General features: G+C 46.4%; 1 protein-coding gene across 1 annotated transcript in view; it reads right to left on the reverse strand.

The window, feature by feature from the left end:
* The window catches only part of LOC130034113 (leucine-rich repeat-containing protein 37A3-like), a 54,640-nt gene that overhangs the window by 622 nt on the left and 35,455 nt on the right, over positions 1–18,563 (reverse strand). The window contains exons 10-13 of the mRNA XM_056125703.1: positions 15,348–15,466; positions 5,371–7,121; positions 3,832–3,939; positions 1,438–1,481 (exon numbers count right to left, since the gene is read on the reverse strand). Coding sequence (XP_055981678.1) covers positions 1,438–1,481; positions 3,832–3,939; positions 5,371–7,121; positions 15,348–15,466 — 2,022 coding nt within the window. The remainder of the gene's footprint in view (positions 1–1,437; positions 1,482–3,831; positions 3,940–5,370; positions 7,122–15,347; positions 15,467–18,563) is intronic.

An 18,563-nucleotide genomic window follows, 5' to 3' on the forward strand; every position in this document is an offset into this window, starting at 1 on the left:
AGAGGAATCCTTGTCATGGAGCTTCTGTGCCATGTTTTTCTTACATGTAGCCTTGAGTGGCTGACACATGTCTCTCAGCCACAGGGGCCGTCTTCGCCAGAAAAAGCCCTTCTGGAAAAGGCAAGGGGAGCGCGTAAGCCTGCACCCCGGCCCACTCTTGTCCTGCCTAAGTGCCGCCTCCCCCCAGTGGTTACCTGACTCTCGTGTTCCAGTGAACTTCTATGCAGCAATAATCCAAAGAAGGTCCTTGGAGGAAAACACGGACGCACGTGATTCATAACCCACCCCATTTCCCATCCTTCCTAGGATGGAGGTCTCTGGTCTTGTTTGGAAACTACCTTGGTCTGGAACCATGAGGAGTCAAACCACGAGGACCTGACACCTTGACAAAGTTTCCATGCATGCCTGTGGCAATTTTTAGAAATTTGTCGGGTCCATTCAAAGGGACCCCGTAGACTCTTGAGAGACCTTTATAGGTACCTGGCTTGGAAAACAGGCAGGATATTTATTTCTGGTTACCACCGTTGCCCCAGCAAATGCCCTGTGCAATGAACAAACTACCCACCACACCGAAAGCATTAGAGTCTGTCCAGAAGCTTTTCAACTGGTCGCCTCTGGATTTAGTCCCTCAGGCACCCTTTACCGGAAGTTGGGGCTGGGGGGATGATTCTATCGTCCTAGCTGCTTCATCCCAGATGCTGAACCAGAGTAAATGCCTGTGTGCAATTAGCCAAATCCTTTAGCTCACTAGTTTTCATGCTGCAGACAATCGCCCGTGAGCAAAGAAGCCACAGGTATCAGCATCAAAGGCAGGAACCGCACCGAGGCACGGAGATGAGTTTTGAGAGTGAAGAGAGGAGAGAGCAGTCTTGCACTTTACGGGCAGTGTTATCATGTGTACAGAGCCCGTGGGTGCTGAGTGGAGGCAAGAAACGCAGCTCCCAAGTCAATGGAGAGGTCCCAAGGGACAGGGACCATGCTCTTTCCCAATCACCAGCAGTGTGTTCCTAAGGGCAAGGTAGTTTCCATTCTCCCTCTATTCCTTTTAATAAGAGACAGAGACAGAGGTTGGGGATGTGGCTCAGTGGTAAAGTATTTGGCTTGCATGTGTGAGGCCCTGGGTTCAATTCCTGGCACCACACTGAGCACTGAGGCTGGAGTAGTCTCGAGCTAGTTAAAAGGGCCTTTTGGACATGAGGCTCCAACTCTGGCCTCTGGCTCCGTATGTCCTCCCTGAGCACAGGTGGGCTGGCATAGGTAACAGCCACCCCACAGGAGGGACTGAGCAGCCCGGACTTGCAGAGACCTAAGACACTAACACTGAACTCAGGAGGCCCAGGTCACGGGCCAAGAAGCACACAGAAGGGCTCCAGGGTCCCCAAGAACCAGGGGGAGGACACTCCAGTGCAAGTGAAAGATTGTCAGACTAATATTTACCTGGATCTTCCATCTTTACTCTGTCTTGCTCTACAAGAATAAATCTGTTTTGGAAAAAAAATATGATCATGATTATCTCGGTGACCGATCTCTCTAAAACCTTATTAATTCCATCGACTTTGCTGTATCTACCCACTGATATCACTTTTTGAGAACAGGAATTCTCTCCTGTTTAATAGTCCCTGGACTCTCCTACAGCACATGACTGAAGGGGCACGTTAGGAATACAGCTTAGTGACTGTTTCAGAGAAATTCAGCGCATTAATCCAAATTAAAAACTATGAGGTAGGAAATTAAAAGTATCTGCCAAAACCCAAACACAGAAACATACTTTTTCACAACGTTTTCTAAACAATGTCAAGAACCAGTCTGATGACTTTCCCATCACCACTCTGCATCCCCAGTGAGGAGTCCTCATCAATGCAGCAAGCAGAGTCGAGTCTTACAGGAGACAAAACTTGGTTGCATTTGCAATGATTCTTACCCAAAAAAACCCAAAACAATAAAGGTCCTATGAGATATGTTATTCCTCGGGCTACAGATATCATACGGTGGGTGGGGCATTTGCATTGACTGTGGCTGACGCAGATTCGATCCCAGGACTCCAGATGGTTCCCTGAGCCCCACCTGGAGTGATGCCTGAGAGCAGAGCCAGGAATAAGCCCTGAGCACAGATGGCTGTTGCCCCAAATAAATAACTAAATCAATATGTCAACTCTTTGAGCGACTTAGACTGAAATTTCAATACCTGAAGCATTTCCGTGCTTTTGTCCTTAAGGAGATAAAACAGAACAGTGCAATAAGGAGCACGGGCTACTTTGTAGGTGACCCCCATGTTTGAAAGCGGGATGATAGGGCTGGGGAGGTAGCTCAGTGGGAGAATGCCTGCCTTGCATGCAGGAGACATGGGGTCGGTACCCAGCACAACAAGAAGAGCAAAATTGGAGGGATGCTAATGCCGTCCTTAGAGGATTGCGAGGATTAAACCAGACAACATACAGGAAATTCCTTGTACTGTGGTTGGCATAAATCAGAGCTGTGTTTGCTGATGACGTCACAAAGGAGCGGCTTAAACATACCAAAGACTGAGAGAGCTCTTCCTCAGTCAGCACCATGGCTTCTAATTTATTCTAATTCTTTGTTGGTGGTTGTGGTGCTGCCAGGGATTGAACCCAGGGCCTCACACATGCAAGACAAGTGCAACATCACTAACCTATATCCCGAACCCCTTTCATCCCACGTTGCTGTTGTTCATTTTTTGAGGCTCTTCCTGCCAGCTGGTGCTTGCGGGGCCTACTTCTGGGGTGGTGCTCAGGGACCATGGAGCACTGTGGCTAGCATCTGGGGTTCCCACATGCAAAGTGAATTGAAGTTTGAGTCTTTGGACTTATCTCCCTGGCCCTTAAATCACTTTTTTAATGTGCCTGCTGGGAAAAGTCAGTGGTGTGTCATTGAACAGAAGACAGATATAGGCAAGCTCCTGGAGTAACTACCGCACGCTACGAGGCTTGAGAGTAGCCCAGCTCGGGCTCAGGCTGCAGTGCGGGTGTGTTTGGTTTGGGAGCCACCCAGTAATAGGCAGGAACAACTTGATTTGCTGTTTAGGGGTAGCTCCTGGTGGCTCTTGGGGGGGCGGGGAGGGCATGCATTGCCGAGGATGGAACCCAGGTCTCCCTCACGCAAACCGTGAAAAGTAGCCCTCGGAGCTCTCTCCCCAGTCTTAGCTGCAGTGTTTTAACTTCATCCAGGGAGATGGTGCTTAAACCTAATGAGAGCTACTGCACTGGATCAGGTCCTAGGAGGGTGGAGATTCTACACTTTTGATCCTTCCAGTCAACAAGGAAAGTAATCAGTAGAAGAATGTCAGTGAGTGTTAAGTTAAACCACTGACATCCTTTTGATTTAAAAAGGGGGGTGGGGGGGAGTCTATATGGTGACCAGAAAGAGAGCTGAATGGTCAGAGTGCATGCTTTGCATGCAGAAGGGCCAGGCTGGATCCCTAGTTCTGCAAGGTCCCCTGAGCACCACCAGAAGTGACACCCCCTCTCCCCTCTGCACTGAGCTGGGGGCAGGCCCTGAACAAACAGGATGTAGTCCCCAAACAGCGCACAGGAAGACTACTTTTTGTTTCATCTCTAGCCTTCTTAACTTTTCAAAATTTTCGAAAGCTTGTTATTTGGGTTCATTTCCACAGGGACCTCTTGGGAGTCAGTTCCCTTCAACAAACCCTGGGATTATCTTTGCAATATGAGAAGCAACCACACCTCATTACTCAAGACTGAAGAGGAAAATCAAGCATCAGTAGGAGGAAAAGGGGCTTTTATTTTCCATTTGAACCCCCTGAATCTATTATCATGCCATTAAATCCTGGAAATCTGAATGAACTGTTCTTACCTCAATGAGACATAAAATTAAAACCAATAATATCACGACGACAGCCACATTTATTGCAACGACTGCTTTTTGATTGTGGTACACAACATATCCTGGAACTTTTATGAGCTGAAAAATAAAAATTATTTTCATGCATTACTTTTGGGGGGGCCACATTCAGTGATGATGAGGGGTTACTCTGGCTCTGCACTCGGAAATCACTCCTGGCGGACCAAAATGGACGCTGGGCATAGAATTCGGGTTGGTGGCATGCAAAGTAAGTGCTTTACCCACTGTACTATCGCTTCAATACCCAGGAACAATTAGACAGAAAGATGGGAAGGATTCTTAAGCCCGTTCTAAAGAATGGTTATCCTTCTACTAGTCTAAAACCCCATCCTCTGAAAGGAGTGGACTATAGGTTTTTATTTTGTATGTGGTTTTATTTTGGGGTGGTTTGTTTTTCAGCCCATATCCAGGGTCCTCAGAGCTACTTCTCGCTCAGTACTCATGGGGACTCTTTTTGAACTATCTCCTTGGCCCCAATATGTTCTTTTTTTCTTTTTTTCAAATGTAGGAGTACTGCTATTTATTCAGTCACTGATTAGCTGATTAAATTGGGCATGAACTAGGCCCCAATATGTTCTTAAAGAGCACACCAGATCTATTATGCCATCTTGTCTGTAGCCTTTCCTTCTACAATTTATTTATCTGGTGTGTTAGGTCCTCTTCTTACCTCTCCTAGGAACAGTGCTACCTTTCTACAAACGAGCACAGGGACAATCATTCTTGTAGTCAAAGTTGTGTGGCCACAAAAAAGAGAGCGAGCCAGCAGGAGAGGGAGAGCCAAGACACCCTGGTCTTCTTGCTTGTGTTCTTTCATGGCATGGCCTGAGAGCCCGGAAGCCCCTGAGCCTGGTCACCGTGAGATTCAGTTACAAAGCTTTCCTGACCGTGATCCAGGTTCAGTCAGACAATGCTCCAACACCCATCCCTCCACCAGTGTACATTACCCACCAACAAAATCCCCGCATTCCTCCTGCCACCTCCTCCCCGCCCCCAGCCTACCTCTGCCTTTATGGCAGGAACTTTTCTTCTCTCTCTCTCTCTCTCTCGCTCTCTCTCTCTCCTTCCCTCCCTTTCTCTTCCCACCCCCCTCTTTTCCCCTTTCTTCCCTCCCCCCCCTCTTACTCTCTCCGCTCACTCCATGCCCCCCTTTTGGGCGTTATGGTTTGCAGTGCAGATACTGAGAGCTCATCATGTTTGATCCTTGACCCACTTCAGCACACATCTCCCACCCAGAGCTATCCCTTCCAACTATCATTGTTGCAGTGATCCCTTCTCTATCCCAGCTGCCTTCTCTGCCAGCCCTTGAGGCAGGCTTCCAACCGTGGACCATTCATCCTGGCCATTGTTTCTAACTGTCCTTGGGTGTTAATCTCATAGTAAGTTTTAGTGATTTTTACGTCCCATAAATGAGTGCAATCATTCTATGTCTGTCCTTCTGGCTTATTTCACTCTGCATGAGACTCCGTTAAAAAAACAAAAGTCTGTCCTCACCTCACTTGCCTCCTGCTGTTTCTGATCACCCTGGCCTTCGGTATTCTCACTGATGTAGTTCTCAGCCTCCCACTGGTCCGTATCCCATTTTTCACTGGACACCTTTACGTCCTGCCGCTCACTAAGAAGCTTCATCAGGAGCCCGGTTTTGTGGACCACCTTGGCACACTCCAGTTGCACCCGGGGATCGGAGCAGTCCATTTTCAGAGTCCGAATTACTTGGGCAATGAACTTCCTCACATTACTGTTGGGGATAAGGGGCCGCAACTTCTGGATGAGCTGCATCTCAAGTTCGTCTCTGGGGTCGGGTTTCTGTGGGGGGGAGTCGATGTCGGTGGCCACCTTCTGATATTCCCACTGCATCTCGTTGGGCTGTCTGACAGCCGGCATGAGGCTGTCCTCCATCCCCTCTTCCTCCTCAGGGGCAGTGCTTTGGATACCGGCAGTTTTCTCTGGCGGCACGATGCTTCTGGCATCCCCCCCGTTTGGAGCACGCGTGCTCTCCGCGGTCTTCTTTTCCCGGCTGGAGCGCAATGAAAGGAATGGCTCCGTGACAGGTTTGTCCTGGTGTCTCCAGGACAGAGACCCCTCCCTCGGCGGGGAGTTGACGAGGCGCTTCACTGCACCGAAAGGAGGCCTCCTGGCCAGCACCGGCCTCTGCGGTGCTGCTTCTTTTGTCGCTGTGTTCACTCTGGCCTGGGGTATTCTGCGGCCCAGCTGAGAGTCAAGTTTACGAAACTGGTAGTTCTTCCCGGTGTGTGACACGGGGCTGGGAACCTTCATGTTCCGAACTCGAGCGCCCGCATCCTCTAAGACGCGTAGAGTTCTTTTCAGGTCTTTGGATGGGATTTCGTCCTCCAGTGGCACTTGGAAAGCAGCGGCGGCAGACGGGCTGCCCATGGAGTGCTGTTCCAGGGGCACGGAGGCCGGCGCCCTGTGCTCCTGGATGAAGGATGACTCCTCGTTGAAGGAGCTTTCCACCAATTTCCTGGGCCTCCCTGCCAAGATAAAGTCTTTCGGTCTTTCCGGGGCCAGCTGCCTGTGCCGTCTTTCTTGGGCAATGTTCCCCGCCATGGACCAAGCCTTCCCTCGCCTCTGGCTGAGGGGAGTGCCCTCTTCTTTGAAGTAACTCTTCTGCAGGCCCCCGGGATCCTTGAGCACGCTGCTCCCTTGCAGTGGTTGCGTCTCCCACTCCTGAACATTTCCTAAGTGTTTTTTCTTTGGTGGCCCGACAGTTTCCAATTTCTTTGGAAAAAAATGGCGTTTAAATTTGGGCCCGAAAAGACTGGAATGGACCTGCGTGGCAGTTTTCTCCTTCTTTCTAACTTTGTGGACTTTTTCTTGAATTTCTGTGTTGATTAGACTTTGGAGAACATGGATTTTTTTCACCTTATTGTAGATTTCACTGTTGGATTCGGGCTGTATAGAAATCCAAGCCGTGCTGGTTTTCGAAGGAGCCAGAGGATTTCCTCCATCTTGCACATCTTTAAAAAGAAACTTAATGAAGGATAACAATGTTGGTTCTGCATCTATGTCCCCAACCTGTAACAAAGACATTATGGAATCTAGTCTAGTAAGCATATCACGCTGATGACTATTGTCTAGCTGTTCATGATGGAAAAAGGACAGGCTGTTTCTCTCGGATGAGGCCTTCTCTGGTTCAATCGTCAGCTCGGTGCTGGTACTCTTCTTTCGGGCCTGTAAAGCCTTCATGAATTCCCCGTCCATATTACTGATGTATTGTTCTTCACCTGTCAAAAAGGAAGAGCTTGCTTTTGATCATGAAAGATAACTGGGGATAATTTTGGGAGCATCTACAGACATAAGTTCCAGGTAAGTAAACTAGTAATCAGTGAACAAGTGCCGTATGGTGTGTGGGGGGGTGGGGGGGGCACAGGAAACCCTAAATTTACACCTGTGATTGGCAAAAACAAAAGGAGAAACAAAGTGATCATCGCTATTTATTCAGAATAAATAGGGCATGGAGTTCAGTACATGTATTTAGGATTATTCAACTGGGGGGCAGAGTGACAGTAGAGCAGATAAAGGCCTCGTCTTGTAGGCAGCCAACCTGGGTCTTATCCCCAGCACCCCATACGCTCCCTCAAGCCTTACCAGTTCTGACCCCAGAACACAAAGTTAGGAGTAAACTTTGAGCACTTCTGAGGATGCTGCCAAACAAGCAAACACACAAACAATAATCATAAGATTATTCCACTGATCTCCAAGGACCAAGTACCCAGTCTTCAGGACAAATATTTGCTGCTCAGTTAGACTCTTTACAGATCAACTATGATTTTTCTTTTTTTTAATTTTTATTAGTCAAACACCATGAGGTACCGTTTTAGATTTACAAATTTTTGTGCTTGGGTTTCAGTTATACAATGATTGGGTACCCATCCCTCAACCAGTGCCCATTCTCCACCACCAATGATCCCAGTATACCTCCCAAGCCCCCTCCCCTCCTCCCATCCCACCCCGCCTCTGTGGCAGGGCATTCCGTTTGGTTCTCTCTCTCTCTTTTGGGGTGCTGTGGTTTGCAAAAGAGGAACTGAGTGGCAATCATGTTCGGTCTATAGTCTACTTTCAGCATGCATCTCCCATCCTGGGAGGATCCTCCCAACACTCTTGACTTGGTGCTCCCTTCTCTATCTGGGCTGCCTTTTCCCCTAGCATATGTGGCTGGCCTCCAAGCCATGGAGCAAACCTCCTGGTACTTATCTCAACTATTCTTGGGTGACGGTCTCCCATTTTGTTACTTTATATTTCACAGACGAATGCAATCTTTCTATGTCCCTCTTTCTGACTGATTTAACTTAGCATGATATTTTCGATGTAGTACCACTTATATGTAAATTTCATCACTTCATCTTTTCTAACAACTGCATAGTACTCCATTGTGTAGATGTACCAAAGTTTCTTTAACCAGTCATCTGTTCTCGGGCACTCAGGTTTTTTCTAGATTTTGGCTACTGTGGGCTGGAGCAATAGCATAGTGGGTAGGGTGTTTGCCTTACATGCGGCCCACCAGGCTGACCTGGGTTCAATTCCTCTGCCCCTCTTGGAGAGCCTGGCAAGCTACTGAGAGTGTCTCGGCTGCACAGCAAAGCCTGGCAAGCTACCTGTGACGTATTCATATGCCAAACACAGTAACAACAAGTCTTACAAATTGAGACGTTACTGGGCCTGCTCGAGCAAACTGATGAACAATGGGAGGACAGCGTTACAGTGCTACAGTGCTTGGCTACTGTGAACAGTGCAGCAATGAACATAGAAGTGCAGATGTCATTTGGACTGTAATTTTTTGCCTCTCCGGGATATATTCCCAGGAGTGGTATTCCTGGTGAAATATTGATGTTTCTATTGATATGATCATATGGTTTTTATCTTTACTTTTGTTGATATGATGGATTATGTTGACTGACTTCCAAATGGTAAACCATCCTTGCATCCCCTAGATGAATGCCACTTGGTCGTGGTGTATGATCTTTTTGATGAGTTGTTGGATTCTATTTGTTAATATTTTGTTGAGGATTTTCACAACCATGTTCATCAGAGATATTAGCCTGGAATTTTCTTTGTTAGTGGTGTCCTTGTTTGCTTTTGGTATTGGGAAGATAAGTGCCTCATAGAAGCTGTTTGTGAGAGTTCCTGTTTTTTTCAATTTCATGGAAAAGCTTGAGGAGAACTGGCAAAAGGTCTTCTTTAAATGTTGGGAAGAATTCGCTAGTGAATCCATCTGGGCCTGCGCTTTTGTTTTTGGGAAGACTTTTGATTTCGGTTTCATTTCCTTGATATGAATGAGTCTATTCAGGCATTCCAAGTCTTCTTGGTTCAGTCTTGGGAGATTATAGGAATCCAGGAACGTATCCATTTCTCTAGGTTATCTTGTTTCATGGCATACAGACTCTCAAAGCAGTCTCTGATGATCTTTTGAATTGCATTGGTTTCTGTTGCGATGTCCCCTTTTTCATTTCTGATTTGGTTTATTAGGGCTCTCTCTCTCTCTTTCATTGTGAGTCTTGTTAGTGGCTTATCGATCTTGTTTATTTTCTCAAAGAACCAGCTCTTGATTTCACTGACCTTTCGGATTGTTTTTTGGGTTTCCATGTCTGATTTCTGCTCTAAGTTTTATTATTTCTTTCCTTCAGCGGGGCTCGAGTTCCTTTTTTTGGTTATTTTCTAAGATCGTGAGCTGTGAGGTCAGGTCATCTAAGAGGCCCTTTCTTCCTTCCTTAGGAATGCTTGCAAAGCTACAAATTTTCCTCTTAACACAGCTTTCGCTGCATTCCATAGGTTCCGATAGCTTGTGTCTTCATTCACATTTGTTTCCAAGTATTTTTTTATTTCGTCCTTGACTTCCTTCCAGATCCACTCGTTGTTCAACTTTGAGTTGTTTAATTTCCAGGTGTTTGATTTGTCTCTCCGTGTCTGTGTATGCTTCGCTCCTATCTTCAGCACATCGTGGTCTGAAAAGATTGTTGATACTATTTCTATCTTCCGGATTCTATTGAGGTCGGTTTTGTGACCTTACATGTGGCCTTTCTATTTTTGGACAGTGTTCCGTGTGCACTGGAAAAGAATGTGTATTCTTTCTTTTTGGGGTGTAAAGCCCTGTATAGGTCTATTAGCCCTCTCTCTACTATTTCTTCCTTCAAAGTCAATGTCTAGCATGCTGAGTTTTGTTCTTGTTGACCTATCCAGAGATGATAAGGCGATGTTGAATTCTCTGACTACTATTGTGTTGCTAGCAATGTCCTCCTTGAAATCTGTTAGCAGTTGTTTTAACTATTTAGCTGGTCCCTCATTAAGTGTGTATGAATTTAAGAGTGTGATTTCTTCCTGTTACACATATCCCTTGATAAACAGAAAATGACCTTTGCTGTTCCTTCTAGTCTTTTTCAACCTGAAATTTATGTTGTCGTATATTAGTGTGGCTACCCCAGATTTTTTGAGGGAGGTGTCTGCTTGCAGGATTGCTTTCCATCCTTTAACTTTGAGTCTGTGTTTGCTCTGACCATTCAGATTAGTTTCTTGTAGGCAGCAGAATGTTGGGTTCAGTTTCCGAATTCATTCTGCCACTGTGTCTCTTGATTGGTGCATTTAGACCATTGATGTTGAGAGAGATTATTGTTAGAGAGTTTTGTGCCATCTTTCTGTAGGGACTTGTTGTGCTTGTAGGGTGTTTTCTTGTCTTATAGAAGCCCTCTTAGTGGTTCTTTCAAGTTTGGCTTTGTCTATGAAGTTCCTGAGCTGTTGTTTATCCATGAAATAGTGTATGGTTCCTTCCGAGTTTGAATGAGAGTTTAGCTGGATAGAGTACTCTTGGTGAGGCGTTCATTTCATTGAGTTTTTTCACTAAATCCCCCCATTGCCTTTGGGCTTGGAGGGTTTCCTCTGACAGGTCTGCTGTAAATGTACAGGGTGCTCCTATGTATGTGGCATCCTTCTTCAACCTTGCTGCTTGCAGGATCATTTCTCTATCCATATCATCCATCATTCTGACTCTGATGTGTCTTGGAGTCTTTTTATTAGGGTCTCTTTTACTTGGCACCCTTCGGGCTCCTTGGGTCCGGATGCCTGCATTCTCCAGCTCTGGGAACTTTTCGGCAATGATATGTTTAACTGTGGCTTTTCCATTGGGGTTGCCTCCCTGTCCTTCTGGTACTCTGATGATTCTTACTTGCTCCTCTTGGATTCATCCCCTAGGACTCTGATTCACCCCGGGGCTATTGTGAGGTCTTTTCCCATGGTTTGTTGTTGTCTGTAAACTTTCTGGTGCTCATCTTCAAGCTTACTGATTCTGTCCTCAGCTGTAGCCATTCTACTGCTGAGGGCACTCACTGAGTTTTTTATTTCATCTATCAAATCCTTTATTCATGACATTTGTTTGCAGCTTTTCTATTTCTGCTCTCATTTCTTCCGGTATTTTGTTGGCTGCCTGTTCCACTGTTTCATTCAAGTCCTCTTTTAATTTCCTGGATGTCTGTTCCACTGTTTCTTTGAGTTCATTGAACATCTTCAACATTTTGATTCTGAATTCCTTATTGGAGAGACTGTATTTGTGAGTAGCCCCTGTTGGGGGCCTCTGGACCTTTTTCTTCATCTTCCCCTCGTGGCGTGGTGGGGATCTGTGCTGTTTCTTCATGTTGTGGTGGTAGTATGAAGGTGGGAACCACAGTTCACTATGAGTTTTCCCTCTTGGTTAATTTGGGGATTCTGGGTGAGCTCGGTCTAGTGGTCGCCTTTTTCCCCTTCAGGAGTTGTGGCTTCCTCTCATGTTCTCCTCTGTGGCCTCTGGTGGAGCTTCGGGGGATGTAGTCCTTTACATTGGACTTGTACACGTCTACGGGTATTGTGGTGCAACTGGGATGAGCTAGTGGATTATTGGCCTGATGTATTTGAGATTGCCGAGACATTCTCCCCCGAGTTACGTGACGGAGGTCAAGATATGAGTCCAAATTGCTAGGAAAGGGGAAAATAACTGCTGCCCTCAGAGTAGGCCATGCCCCCTATCCACGCCCCCTAGCTCAAAGGCCAGGCTCCCTGGCTCAGAGGCCACACCTACAGGACCAGGCTGACCGCTGGTTCGGCTGGGACTAGGGGAGCTAGAAACAGTAGTTGGGGGTTGGAAGGTGCTGTTTCTCTTTAACTCTTTGGTGTGCTAATCTTGTTACTGTCATAGGTTACTGTCACAGACAACGAAGAAATTCCTCCAGAAATCAGATCCTCTTCTGAATGCATCCATTCTCCACCTACCAACTAATCACGATCACAACCATCCTGTTGTTCGTCGATTGCCTCGAGCAGGCCCCAGTAACGTCTCCTTCATCCTAGCCCTGAGATTTTTTAAAAGTGCCATATTAAAGGCTCTTTCAGGGTTAGGAGAATGAGCCCCATCATTGTTACTGGTATTGGGCATATTAGGTACACCACGGGGAGTTTGAGAGACTCTGCCCTGTGGGCAGGTTACATCTGGTAGCCTACCATTTTGTCCAAAGTTAGAATGAGATAATAAGGTGTATGTGGCTGCGCACTTCTGGGATCTAGGTTTTATAATCTCTGGGTCTTGGCTGCTGATGGGATTACACGGCGCCAGGGGGCCAGTTGGTGGGTGTGACCCCTGCCTACTGGAATATGGAGGATCTGGGTGGAGGATGCTCAGCCCCGATCGAGCAGGCTTGGAGATCTCAGCCCCGGTACCCGTATGCCTTTGTTCCTCTGCTGGTACCTTCATGCATGCGGAGAGCGGTCTCAGCATGGTGGTGGCTGGTTCTGGAGGTCTTTGGCTGCCAGAGCCCTGGTCGGGACGGGGAGGGAAACTCAACCCACTCCCCTCCAGGGGCCCTGGTGAGGACAGCCAGGCGCGGGGGCAGGAGACTCTGCGCTGTTCTCTTCCGGGATCTGGGTTTTATAGTCTCTGGGTCTTGGTCGCTGATGAGATTACATGGCGCCAGGGGGCCAGTTGGTGGGTGTGACCCCTGCCTACTGGAATATGGAGGATATGGGTGGAGGATGCTCAGCCCCTATCCGAGCAGACTTGGAGATCTCAGCTCTGGGACCCGCATGCCTTTGTTCCTCTGCCCGGTACCTTCATGCGTGCCAACTAATACTTTTACCAACTAATACTTTTGTTTATTAGCCCTCAGTTTCATATTGTTGAATCTGGACAGATGTCTAAGTATAGGTTAATGGATTAGCCAGAGTATATGTCAATGTGCAATGTTGAGAAAATCTTTGTTTTGTTTTGTGTGGGGGCAACACTTGGTGATGCTCAGGGGTTACTCCTGGTTCACTGCTCACAAAAATCACTCCTGTTGGTGCTTGGGAAACTGTATAGTATGTCGGCAATGGAATTCAGGTCATTTGTGTGCAAGGCAAGTCCCCTACCCACTATACTATCTCCCTACCCGCTGTCCTATCTCTCTGGCCCCTGAAATAACATTGGAGATCCCAAAATTGGGGAAAACAACTCTTATTAGATGTGTATTTGCCTTCACTTACTTCCTAATACTTCCAGCTCTACCTAGGGAACCATACAAAGTTTCTGACTTCTTGAAGGTCAAGTGTAAAATTGTGCACTTGGGTTTCTTTTGGTGTGGGGGGCGGTGGGGTCAAACCCAGCAATGCTCAGGGGTTACTCCTGTCTCTGTGCTCAGGGATCACTCCTGGTAGTAATTTGGGATCATCTGAGATGCTAGGGATCCAACCCACGTCTGCCATATGCAAGGCAAGTGCCCAACTGCTAGACTATCTTTCCAACCAAACTTTACTGAGAATTAAAAGTTCTTTTGGTGGTGGTGAAATTTAGAGGGGGAGTTAAGGGATGTGAGGAAGAAGCATGGACTTGCAGGGAGTCCCAGACTGGGAACACAAGATCTAGGCATTAGGCATATTTAACACTTTTTGTTTTTCTATTATTCACTTAAAAATGTTATTAGTATTTTTATTCTGAATTTAGATTATTTGGTTTAGTTATTCTTTGGGGCTGGAGCGATAGCACAGCAGGTAGGGCGTTTGCCTTGCACGCAGCCAACCTGGCCGACCTGAGTTGGATTCCTCCGCCCCTCTCGGAGAGCCAGGCAAGCTACCAAGAGTATTTCGCCCACACAGCAAAGCCTGGCAAGCTACCCGTGACATATTCGATATGCCAAACACAGTAACAAGTTTCACAATGTTACTGGGCCCGCTCGAGCAAATTGATTAACAGCTGCAGGACAGTGATCAGTGATCAGGTATTCTTTAAATAACATTATTATTATTATTATTATTATTACTTTTTAAGTAACATTATTAAAGTTGAAGTAACATGATTACAAAATACGAATGCTATTGGTTTCCATGTACAAAGTGAACTTTACCTGGACCACCGCCGAAGTGCCGAGACACCACAGTTCATACATCCCCTCTAATCTGACTCTTTCCCCGCCCCCCCAACAAATCCCCAGGTTTGATGTTCATCTTATGAAAGGTGAGTCGTAAATGTTGTTATGCCCATCTCTGAGAAGAGAGTAATAGATTTGTTAAAAATTGATTTTAAAAGTAACATTATCTTTGTGTAAGAAGCAAAGTGATGTGATATGCCCAATTGCTGATAGCGAAGCAGATTCATAATATCCCGGCATGAAAACACTTTTTTTGGTGGTATGTGTGTGTGTGTTGTGTGTGTGTGCGTTGTGTGTGCGCATGTGCTCGTGCATTCGCCATACAGCAGTGCCCAAGGGATACTCTCAGCAGTTCTTCGAAAATTATTTTATGGGGGGATTGAACCCACACCTCCCACATGAAAAGCATGTGTTGCAACCTATTGATCTATTTTCCTGGGTCCCTGAAAGGACACTGCGGAAGTTATCAAGTAAACTTACTATGTGGAAATATATAAGGGCACCTGAGTGCTTTGTGGATTTGAAGGGTTAAAATTCAAAGTAGGTTTGGAGGTGGGGATGCTCTAAGAATCCATCATTAGAAGGACTGAGTGGCAGCCTATGCTTAGAAGACCAGAATTTCTCAGGCTCTAAGCAAAACGTGCATAAGATAGTATGACTTGTACTTGCCTATAAAATTATAAAAACACATGCAATAAGGTAGCTACACCAGTCCTATAAAGAAAAGGGCAACTGATATTTCTTGTGTATAAAATCTGTTTGCAAACTGCATTGTGTGGCTGAGTTCTCATCTGGAGGACCAACACCTTGCCCAGAGTGTGGCACTCAGTTGTGACCATGAATGATAGCTCCCTTTCCCACTTCCATCCCTTTCTTCCATTCCTCTTAAACCTTCAGGTCATTCATATACTGCGAAGGTAATGATGTGGCTGAGATTCTGACTTTTGCCAAGGGAAATAGCTCATGGAAATATAGGGAGTTGAACTCTGAATAAAAATAATGCACTCCATAATCAGCTTCAAATGTACCATCAGTGATTAAAATAAAAATGAAACATAAATTAAAAACCTATCAGCAGGCAATCCAACTCACCGCAGGGTGTACTACTGGTAAGACATTCACTGTCACAACGTAGTTTGACTGTCTTGTAGACAACGTCAATATTATTTTTAAATTGGCAGAGGCAGCAGGTTAGATGGTTAGGTAAGATCCTATGAATGGAAACACAGAGAATTAAGTGCAGAGTCAAGAGGTTACTTTAAATAGGTAGAAGAGGCAGTCAAGGCCACTGAGCAGCTATTGAAAAAGTTCCTGAGAAACATGGATGAGGTGTTGCTCAAACTCTGAGGTGGTGGGAACCCAACTGGGAGGTGATGCATGCAAAGCGTGTACTATTGCTCCAGCCCTCAGAAAACTGAGTTTTGTTTTTTGGTCATATCTGGTGGTGCTCAGGGGTTGCTCTGGGCTCTTGGCTCAGGGATCATTCCTAGTAGGCTCGGGAAACCATAGGCAGTGCGAGAGGCTGAATGTGGGTTAGCCACATGCAAATCAAATACCTAACTCACTATCCTATCTCTCCAGCTCCCAGATAACAATAAAAAAAACATCAGTTACAACCTGGGGTGTTATTTCTCTATGGAGTGATCAGTCGGGGGCACAGAGATAAGCAACATTCATGGAATGAGGTAGCGTGGAGGGCCAAGAGTTCTCTCAGACAAATGGCATTAATCAAACCCAGCAACCTTCTTTTATTGTAATACAGTACACTAGGGGATGCATCACCAAATCCATGTGGACAAAAGGCTATTGATCTTGCTCTGTCGATGATTAACCTCCCATCCCCATATTTCAATCATCTACATTTCCGTCTAGACAGGATGTCCCCTCTAACTTTGCCTAAACAAAGCATAGCATAATCAATCAGTGTCAAGAAGAAGCTGCATCATGACATGCTGACCCCTGCCCAGTTCAATCAGAGTTCCAAGCTGCTTCCAGCATGACACTGAAAGCAAGGCAGTGTCTGTAGGAACTTCCTCATGACTCTGGTCGGGCTCCAACATCTCCCCCTTTTTGTTTTGCAGCCAGCTTAGCCTTCATGACGACATGTACAGCGTGTTGTTGTTGGGCTATTCTGTTTTGTTTTCTGAATTTTTGGCAGGCTATGTAAAAAAGAAACAACAGAACAATAAGTACAAACATACTAATAAACCCATCACAAGGGCTAGAATATAATCCTTAGGATTTAGTTGAGTGATCCCATCCAACAATCCACCCCCAATGGTATCAGGTCCCCAGACTTGCAAGTGGGCCTGAAATACACAGTGAATGTTAGTTTGCAACTCTATGATTTTGTCGGTCATATTTTTTATGGTTTAACAAATGCTTTTTAACCTTTTCCCATGGAGATTTAGACTCATAATAAGGTACAGGAGTTATACAAATGCAGAAGTATTCCAATCACATTTTAGAGTGCGTTGTCTTCTTAAACTCGGTAGCTGGTCACCGAGTAGGGTAACAGTTCGTGTAACATCGGACGATTCCTCTTGTAATCCTGCATCAACTTGTCACTGGGTTGTCCACAGTCTCTGAAAGTCCTGATGCCCTTTCTTTCTTTCTTTCTTTCTTTCTTTCTTTCTTTCTTTCTTTCTTTATTCTTCTTTTTGCTTTTCGGGTCACACCTGGAGATGCACAGGGGTTACTCCTGGCTCTGCACTCAGAAATTACTCCTGGCAGTGCCCAGGGGAATATATGGGATGCTGGGAATCAAACCAGGGTCAGCCACATGCAAGGCAAATGCCCTACCTGCTGTGCTATCGCTCCAGCCCCCTCGTGCCGTTTCTTAACAAACTCAGCAGTCTGAGATCCTTGCCTCAATGCAATACAAGCCGTTGATGCTGTAGCAGTGATGGCAACGAGTCCCATGATAACAGCAATTACGAGGCCTACAAACCTCTTTGTGTGTGGTGCCAGGTGAGTGACCAGCCGGTGAAGAATGTTGGTAGCTGGACTGTCTTCCCACAAGCGGTTAAGCCACACAGGCATCTAGACCCCCATGCAAGCTCTAAGAAGATAGATGCTTTCTTCTGCTGTGAGACTCACAGAGTTAAGAATACAAGTGAACATAGAGCAGTCACTGCAAGATATTACCTCTGCTACTTTATCCCAGCTAATTCTCCCTTTCAGCATGGCATATGGCAGTGGGACACAAGCCTGTATATAGCGGGTAAGATTTCTATCAAAATGTAAAGTACGTTTTGTTCCAACATTGTTATGTTGGATAAAACTGTCCGGGCTGTCATGTGTCCAAAGGAATTCCCTATTTTCCATAGATGATTTTGTTTCTTATGCCCAGGAAGGAAGGGTGTAGGAGGCGGAAAGCTACCTCCGCACCCCATTATGCCAATATTCACTGTATCACTGTCATCCCCTTGTTCATCGATTTACTCAAGTGGGCACCAGTAACGTCTCCATTCGTCCCAGCCCTGAGATTTTAGCAGCCTCTCCTTACTCATCTTTCCCAACATATTGGAGGCTCTTTCTGGGTCAGGGGAATGAGATCCTTTATTGCTACACTTTTGGCATATCGAATATGTCATGGCTTGCTTGCCAGGCTCTGATGTACAGGTGGACTCTTGGTAGCTTGCTGTGCTCTCCAAGAGGTATCTATCTTATCTATCTATCTATCTATCTATCTAGATAGGTAAGTTGTTGCTTTCTGTCTGAACCCCATCAAATCTGGTGTGGCAATTATGGAGAATGGGTAGGAAGTGTCTTGTGATATGTCGCAGCCGTGTGGTCCAGGAATATGTTCACTCATGTGAGGCTCGGCCCAAGCAAGTAGGGAGTGGCCTGGAGCGTGGCTGCGGTTGGGTTGTGGAGGTCAGTTGCTGGGGCTGGGTCCCTTGGGGCGGGGAGGGCTCCCACTCGTCCCCCTCTGGGGCATCCTGCGTGAAAAAAGCCTGGTGCAGAGTCTGGTGTCATGGTTATGGGGTCCTCATTTTATGCTCCCTTCTGGAGGGTGGCCGATGAGAAGATTATCTGGCACAAGCAGGGTGTGGCTTATCGGTGTGAGCCGTGGGTCACCGGAGACTGGAGGAAGCAGGCAGAGGATCTCTGCTCCTGGCTACCGTTTAAGCCCGGAGTCCAAGGTCATAAAGTTCTGCATTACCTGGGTTCCGTAGGACTTCACTCATCCGTGAGCTTCAGCCCGAGCATATGGAAAGTGGCCTGAGCATGGCAGCAGTTGGGTAGTGGAGGTCACTGCTGGGGCTGGGTCCCTTGGGGCACCCCAAGTGAAAACAGCCTGGC

The sequence above is a fragment of the Sorex fumeus genome, unplaced genomic scaffold (genome assembly GCF_029834395.1).
Source record: "Sorex fumeus unplaced genomic scaffold, SorFum_2.1 ptg000001l, whole genome shotgun sequence".
NCBI classification, from domain to species: Eukaryota; Metazoa; Chordata; class Mammalia; order Eulipotyphla; family Soricidae; genus Sorex; species Sorex fumeus.